The sequence below is a fragment of the Sphaeroforma arctica genome (genome assembly GCF_001186125.1).
Source record: "Sphaeroforma arctica JP610 unplaced genomic scaffold supercont1.181, whole genome shotgun sequence".
Taxonomy (NCBI): domain Eukaryota; class Ichthyosporea; order Ichthyophonida; genus Sphaeroforma; species Sphaeroforma arctica.
This window is the reverse complement of record NW_014040377.1, coordinates 65,028-73,014: the sequence shown is the minus strand read 5'-3', so window position 1 is coordinate 73,014 and position 7,987 is coordinate 65,028. Positions and strand designations below refer to the sequence as shown.

General features: G+C 40.9%; 2 protein-coding genes across 2 annotated transcripts; one reads left to right on the top strand and one right to left on the bottom strand.

The window, feature by feature from the left end:
- Positions 1-953: 953 nt before the first annotated feature.
- SARC_03525 (hypothetical protein) lies at positions 954-4,542 on the top strand. Its single transcript, XM_014302681.1, has 6 exons — positions 954-1,256; positions 2,556-2,703; positions 2,858-2,952; positions 3,368-3,456; positions 3,645-3,745; positions 4,029-4,542. Exons 1-6 carry the CDS (start codon positions 1,015-1,017, stop codon positions 4,239-4,241), a joined length of 888 nt encoding a protein of 295 aa, XP_014158156.1. The 5' UTR covers positions 954-1,014; the 3' UTR covers positions 4,242-4,542.
- Positions 4,543-4,990: 448 nt separating this feature from the next.
- On the bottom strand, positions 4,991-6,605 carry SARC_03524 (adenosylhomocysteinase). The gene has a single exon (XM_014302680.1). The coding sequence runs from the start codon at positions 6,523-6,525 to the stop codon at positions 5,230-5,232; it is 1,296 nt and encodes a 431-aa protein (XP_014158155.1). The 5' UTR covers positions 6,526-6,605; the 3' UTR covers positions 4,991-5,229.
- Positions 6,606-7,987: the final 1,382 nt, after the last annotated feature.

Genomic DNA, 7,987 nt, shown 5'->3' with positions numbered 1-7,987 from the left:
AGGTGGCTTCATGCCACAAGGGGAAAGGGATGGATCATGGATATTGTATTGTCAACACTCTAGCCCTATATAGTTGCCAGTTGGCCGTGCCTCGCCAAGAGGCATAGGAGGAGTGCCCAGACAAGGAGATGGGCAACAAGGACGAGAAAGATCTGATCGGACAGACTATCCGGCATTAGGATAGTAAGGGTATAAGAGGAATATACAGGTGACTCCGAGCATTTAATTAGTAAAATCGGAGGCACAATTCCTAAACCGAAGTTGTTAGTAAGCTGGTTCATTGAGCGTGTTGACCTCTACAGGATTTGTAAGCAGTATATCCCAAATAGGACGGCGGGAGTGACAGTCATACATTTATTGCAATCTCACGGTGACAGACTCAAGTCTCTACTCACTCACTCAATCATCGGCCACCGCCGGCAAACGTCACTCAATACGTTATGCGGTTATGTATATATGATAGTATCAGTGTATACGTTGAACGTCAGAACGTAGCTGTATAAAGTTTTCATATTTCAACGTTAAGACATAAACGCGCAGCCAGGGAACCAACTATGAAAACAATCAGATATATGAAATATTCCAAACAAAAGTAAACACTTAGCGTAATCATAAGTCGTTATGGACTCCCTGAACCTTGTGAACACTGTATTTATAATAGCCTATTAAACCTTCTATGTATGTATGATGAAGCAAGATTGCAATATGGCTATGGCCTATGGACGGCTATGGTCCTGTGGAAAAACCCAAAGGCCAAAACACAAATTGGGTTTGTTTAGAAAAAAGAAACAGAAAAAAGAAACAGACAAACAAAAAACATCAGTTGAGCGAGAAAAGCTCTCGTTCTGTCGACTGTCAGACTGTTAGTCACTCACTCTTCTCTCTTCTTGTTGACGACTCTTGTAATAAAATTGTTGTGCACATTTTTGCGAAACAAACAATATCTAAATAGTAGAGGATCAGTAATTTATATTCAAATAATGCTTGCAATTGTAGTATACGGTTGCCACATAAATGGTCACCATGTTTAGATCACAGTTTCTAAACTCAACAGGCAGGAGGATGTACTTGAATCTCCACAGAACACAACCACGTCCAATAACTTGTACAGCACCGTCGATTCCGGGCACACCAACTCCGCAGCTGCAGATAATACAGTACAGAAAATACTTCACACAATTGATATACAACACGCGACATGTGTCGAGATCGGGCTTAAGGACACATGTTAGTGATCAGAAACGATATTACAATCAGTACGTATTGCCGTTTTCAGTTGTGGTGTCCCCGCGTTCTTGCATGAATGATGAAGTATATGTGTGTTTTGTCTGCTGTACTTTTGCTTGTAGGTTTTTTGTCTATCACAATAAGTATAATCTTGTTCATACATTTCTATATGTATAATTTAGATCTAGCTTGTATAAATAGTTTGTCAAGTTTATATACGCACGATTCTATCATTACTTAATTTTTTTAATGTGTGTCTAGGGTTCCTCGGCTATGAATATTTATTTGCCTACGTGTATAGATTCGAACAACATTCAGCCTTTCCTTTTGGTATTTCTATAGCAGATCTGTGTGCTTCTTGATTTTTTAAACTTATTAGTGCCACAACTTTCTCGTATCTGGTACAATATTCCTGTAGCGCATGATTTTTATTGTATAGTTTAGTTTGACGATTTGTGTCTGCATTAAATATATATACTTTATTGCAGTTGCATACGCGTTCAGCTCTCAGGATTACGTTCACCCCGTTCTCGAATGTATATTTCACATTTAAAGGGTTGTGTGTACCATGAATTATGTAAGCGGCGCAGTTTCATAAACGATTTCATGCCATATCGCCACGTTCGCAAATGAATTTTCAATACACGTGTATCGGTTTAAATATGATATGATATAATATATATATATATATATATATATATATATATATATATATATATATGCATATGTATATATATATATATATATATATATTTATATATATGCTTATATATATATATATATATATATATATATATATATGTGTGTGTGTGGGTGTGTGTGGGTGTGTGCGTGGGCGTGTGTGCGTGTGTGTGTGTGCGCGCGTGTATGTATGTATATATGTGTGTGCGTGTGTGTGCGTGTGTGTGTGTGTGTGTATGTGTGTGTGAGATATATATATATATATATATATATATATACATACATACATATATAACATATGCGATAGTATGTATGTTATTGCATTGGTAGATTTATATATATATTTGTAAGGTATATTTATATATTCATGTGTACATATATGTGTATATGTTTGAATTTGCAAGTATACAATATACCCATACATGTATGCAAATCCGTTCTTTTTTGATACCTCGCATTTATTGTAGCCATATGGTTGATTCACAGTCGCTCTCTGTTGTCAATCGCCACTACTCGTTGCATATTCTGTATATTTGGTGTTTTAGATTTGTTGTTGAATACATGAAGCTATTTGAGAGCGATTTATAGATTTAAAATGTATACGAGGGTCAACCACTTTCTCAATGTCCTCGACTCTTTTGTCACAGGAATCGAGGCTTCAATCAAAATACTGCCAGTGGTTACTATGCGGCCTCTATTGCCGTCATTTTCTTGGCCGCTTCGTATGCGGCGGTTCCGCTTTATAGAGCTTTTTGCCAGGCCACCGGATATGGAGGGACAATTCAGGAATCTAAGGTGAGATTCACGAAATCGGCTAGTTCTAATACACACAACCTAAACTGGTATTTGTCTGACGCTTCGTATTCTTTCGTTCGAGTAAGCTGTTAGAGTGGTTACAAGTCTCATTGCGCTTTCTTCTCTGATTTCCGCGAAACTATGTTTCGAGCAGGACACCGACATGACGCTTATGGTGAAGCACATGGATAGGCCCATCAGGATACGCTTCAATGCCGATACCAGTAATAATATGCAATGGGCGTTCAAGTATGTCTTGTATTTTATACAGACATTTGACATACGGGTGAAATTGTAGTATTCATGCGCGCTTTCTATTCTTATGGTAAATATGACTGGCAGAAAACATTAACATAATTTTTGTTGCGAGTCTTGCTTGTCCTGTGCCAATTTGTCGCTGCCTGCGGCCCTACATCAAGCCACCGAGATTTGAAAGTTTAGCTTCTCATGGTTGTTGGTTTGAATTGGACGTAAGCAGCCCACATTCTTATGCACTGGTGCTTCATCGGCGTGTCAAAAACTGTTAATTCAAAATGCTTCCGAGTGCCCACGATATCAGCAAGCTGTTCAACACGTGGTCGACCCACTATACTGTGCCATGACATTCACACCTACGTTTAACCCAGATTTTCTTTCTGCACTGTATGGAATGAATTGTTATCAGACCCCAACAAAAGGAGGTAACTGTCATCCCGGGCGAGTCTGTGCTTGCGTTTTATACAGCAACGAATCCAACCGACAAGCCCATATCAGGTAATTTTGACGCAAACATGACTTTGATCCGTTTACCAAATGGTCTATTTGATTAATGTGTGAACAGCAGGAAGTCTTTTGGCTTGGCATGAATGTTTCTATTTGTCTGCATCTACTTTAATTACACAAAGCAGGAAGTGTCTGTTTTCTCAAATCATAATACTAACTAATCATTTATTCCCTTTTAGGAATTAGCACGTATAATGTGATACCCTTCGAGGCCGGCCAATACTTCAACAAGATACAATGTTTCTGTTTTGAGGAACAGCGGCTCAATCCGGACGAACAGGTTTGTCTATGTATTCTATGGTATGCTGTGACTTCTTAAGGTCCTGACAAATTTTCTCTTCATGCTGCAGAAAATAGTAAGCAACCTGTTACGGGAAGCAACTGTGGTCCTATATTTGGTTGCGCTCCGAGAAATCAATATTGTCTTCGATGGTGACGTTTTAGTAGTCAGTGATATATGTATCATCAGTTGTTAGTATATTAAATCACTTGAAACAATGAACTTGCTGTTACACTGGCCTGTATTACTAACCACTCTGCGCCACCAATCTATTTACTTGCAGGTTGATATGCCCGTGTTCTTCTACATTGACCCTGAGTTCGCCGACGACCCTTTCATGGCGAAAGTGAATACGATCACACTATCTTACACGTTCTTTGAGAGTAAGAATTTCGATTATGAGAAGTGGTCATCGGAGCAACAGGGTCCGGTGGCGATACCTGCACACGCTACGAAAGGATTACCAGCAGTTCCAGTCACAGTCTCTACCAGCTAGTAACTATCGACTTGCAGCCTGAATACAATTTATAAGCAAGCCATCTATAACATGTCAAAGCGCTGTGACTGATTTCGTAATCCAGTAGGGTATACATGTCTTCAATAATAGTACAAGTTTAGTAAAGTGTAGACTCGATCAAACGTTGATCTCACCATTCACTTTAGCATATAGGTATTCGTTGGACATGCAGTCAGCGCTGATAAAATGCGCGTTTTGATTACACAATTATTCTCTCTGAAGCAATATTTTTGGAACAAAGTCGGTTTGGAAACAGATAAATGAACATATAGCACGCGAAAACTGGCTTGGTAAGCAATTTTGGTGTATTGCTTGCTCGTAGCCTATTAATTCAAGAGGCTATACAATCTTTAAGTAACAATTCAACATTCAACACATGTGAAACATCCTTTGTAGTTGGGGTCACACGGATAAAATAGACCGGGAGTCGTAAGCCGATGCGAACAGTATACAAATATCTACACGAGCGAGCGCGATAAGCAAAGCGAGGAACATTTCAAAATGAAATTCGCGATACAAACGAAAACTATACTTTACGAGTTAGGACTACGAACGTTCACATGTGTGGCCATTCAACTAGCTTGCGTGACGCGTACTGATGAGAACTTACCGTAACATTCGTCAGCCTGCTAAATATCCGGACTGTATATTATTCAATCCATTTCAACATACAGCAGATGAGCGCATATGCTGGAGTATAGCCGAGTTTCCAGTAATATGGGGGCTGATAATAAATGCGGTGCGCCTTTGGGTGAGAGTATTTCTTGCTTTTAATACTTTTCTCTCTGATAAGCTAACCTTAATATTATTCATTCATATCTGGCAGATAACCTTTTCTTCATGTGTTATCCTGCATTCATAATTTCATCAGTGTTGGTTGTCCATCACACAACTAGACCAGCGGCGGTTGAGAGTGTCCAACACCGTATGACTGGAAACACAACAGTGCATACGCAAGAGAGATAACTTAGTATCTGTAGTGATCGGGCTTGTAAGGTCCTTCGGTGGGAAGGCCAAGGTAGTCAGCCTGCTTGGCGGTAAGGGTAGTTAACTTGATGTTAAGCTTCTCCAAGTGGGCCTTGGCGACAAGCTCGTCCAACTGCTTGGGCAGCATGTGTACACCAAGCTCGTACTTGCTGGTGTGCTTCCAAAGCTCAATCTGAGCCAGAACCTGACAGCAGAAGGAGTTGGACATAACGAAACTGGGGTGACCGGTGGCGCATCCCAAGTTTACTAGACGTCCCTCAGCGAGAAGGATGATGTGAGTTCCGTTGGAAAGTGTGTAGCGATCCACCTGAGGCTTGACGGTGTCCTTCTTGGCGTTCACATTCAACCAAGCGGTCTGGATCTCGCAATCGAAGTGACCGATGTTGCACACGATAGCATCCTCTTGCATCTTCATGAAGTGCTCAGATGTGATGATATCGGCACAGCCGGTGGTGGTGACAAAGATATTTCCCTCAGAGCAAGCGATGTCCATGGTGGTTACTTCATAACCCTCCATTGCGGCCTGGAGAGCGTTGATGGGGTCAATCTCGGTGATAATAACACGGGCCCCCATGTTTCTTAGAGACGCGGCAGATCCCTTACCGACATCACCGTATCCGGCAACAACGGCAACCTTTCCGGCGATCATAACATCGGTGGCACGCTTAATACCATCCAGAAGTGACTCGCGGCAACCGTAAAGGTTATCGAACTTGGACTTGGTAACACAATCGTTTACGTTGATAGCGGGCATCGCTAGCTTTCCAGTTTTGAACATCTTATATAAGTTGTGTACACCAGTGGTGGTCTCCTCAGACACACCCTTGATACCCTCAAGGTACTGAGGGTACTTCTCGTGTACGTGGTTGGTCAAGTCACCTCCATCATCCAATATCATGTTAAGGGGCTGACCGTCGGGGAAAACAATGGTCTGGTCAACACACCACATGTACTCCTCATCGGTCTCACCCTTCCAGGCGAAAACGGGTACACCGGTGGCGGCAATGGCAGCGGCGGCGTGATCTTGAGTGGAGAAGATGTTGCATGAAGACCACATAACCTCAGCTCCTAGAGCGGTAAGAGTCTCGATAAGCACAGCGGTCTGGATAGTCATGTGAAGACATCCAGCGATGCGAGCTCCCTTTAGGGGCTGCTCGGGTCCGTACGTCTTGCGTAGGTACATAAGACCAGGCATCTCATTCTCGGCGATCTCGATCTCCTTACGACCCCAGTCGGCAAGCTTGATGTCAGCTACTTTGTAATTCTGTGCAGTCATGATTGCTATATGAGTTTATCTGCTAATACGGATAATAAAGCTAGGTGGTGTCTGAGCAAGTTTTATATACTATAAAGTTCATGACTTTCGTGTACAAAAATTATGCGCATGAAGTGAATTTTACTACTTTTTTGATGTTTAATTTTGACATCTAAAATGTAGCATGGAGCACGCCGACAACCAGACGTGTCGCATTAAAAATATCGCCGGGGAAAATGTAGCATTACGTAAAAACTATAATACAGTTTCAGGTTCTCACTGTCCATCAGATTGCAATAATAGTTGCTATACATACCCAATCTAAAAAAGCAGTAGAAAACGTACTGCACAAGATAGTGGTCCTGGTTAATAATAAATGCCATGACAACGTTTCTCGTTGTTAAGACCCTAAAAAGATGAAACAGGGCACCGGCGTCCGACAGTCCAGATACCAGCGGTCCTATAAGAAATCCTTATGCCCGTGGAATGAAGTTTAAAATCACAGGTATTTAATCCGGCAATGGGCCCGTGGGGTAAATAAACTTTTTACCAAGGGTTTGATTCGTGTAGATTCGGACCGTTGAATGATGAAATAGACAAAGCATAGTGTATCTCAAATTCTCAATAGCAGGATGTTTTCATTGGAGTAATTTAACATTCTCGACGTTGGTTGAAAATAAAAACTGAATATGTACTATTTTTAGATTATAGAATCGGGATTCTCTATATTGTAAAACGGGATAAAGATCGCAAGTACCTACGATTGGGTAGCGAGAGAAAATGTACCGTAGTACTATGAAAGTAGTACGGTTTCAGTAGATTTCTGAAAGTTTGCATATAAAATGAATTGTAAAATATTAAGAAATTTACGTTTTCTCGTGTTGATCAACAACAGCTATGTCACAATATGTATTTTACAGGAGGCTTTATCGTATTTTACTGCTGTTGTCGGTAGAGCTGGGCGAAAGCAACAATAAAAATAGAGCCTACGGCCTACGCTAAAGCCCTACTGCTGCGATGTATTAACGTATAATTTGAAAATTCCAATTCGAAATCAATTAAAAAAAATATTTATCGACTCTAGTGGACAAGTCCCAAGTTGCCGAGACTCAAGTCCTGGACTCCTGGTTCAGAAAACACTCCGAGACTATATTATTATTAGAACATCCTTTTATGGCATCTCTTGGGGGTAAAACTAGTCACGGATGGTGGAACAAAGATTTCGAGAATTGCAATACACAAACAATTTTATACACTATATCATATGACGAGAAAATACTCGAGAAAAGCGCACAGGTAGTACATCTCCCTATCTCGAAGCAGATCACACAGCTGCGTATATCAGTCAATCAGATCGTACCTGATCAGGGCTTGCTATCATGGTCTATCATACTAACGAGCATTTCTTCAACATAAATGACGGATATCCTGAGGGACTTTGTCGGGGGTTCAAAGCCGGAATCCTCAAGCAGGCTGACTATGC

What these genes read in the sequence shown, in the direction of transcription:
- SARC_03524 (XM_014302680.1), bottom strand. Translation starts at nt 6,525, where the DNA reads ATGACTGCACAGAATTACAAAGTAGCTGACATCAAGCTTGCCGACTGG.
- SARC_03525 (XM_014302681.1), top strand. Translation starts at nt 1,015, where the DNA reads ATGGTCACCATGTTTAGATCACAGTTTCTAAACTCAACAGGCAGGAGG. An exon ending in CAGAAACGATATTACAATCA is followed by an intron (nt 1,257 to 2,555) that starts GTACGTATTGCC and finishes CTTTTGTCACAG; the next exon opens with GAATCGAGGCTTCAATCAAA. An exon ending in AATATGCAATGGGCGTTCAA is followed by an intron (nt 2,953 to 3,367) that starts GTATGTCTTGTA and finishes AATTGTTATCAG; the next exon opens with ACCCCAACAAAAGGAGGTAA.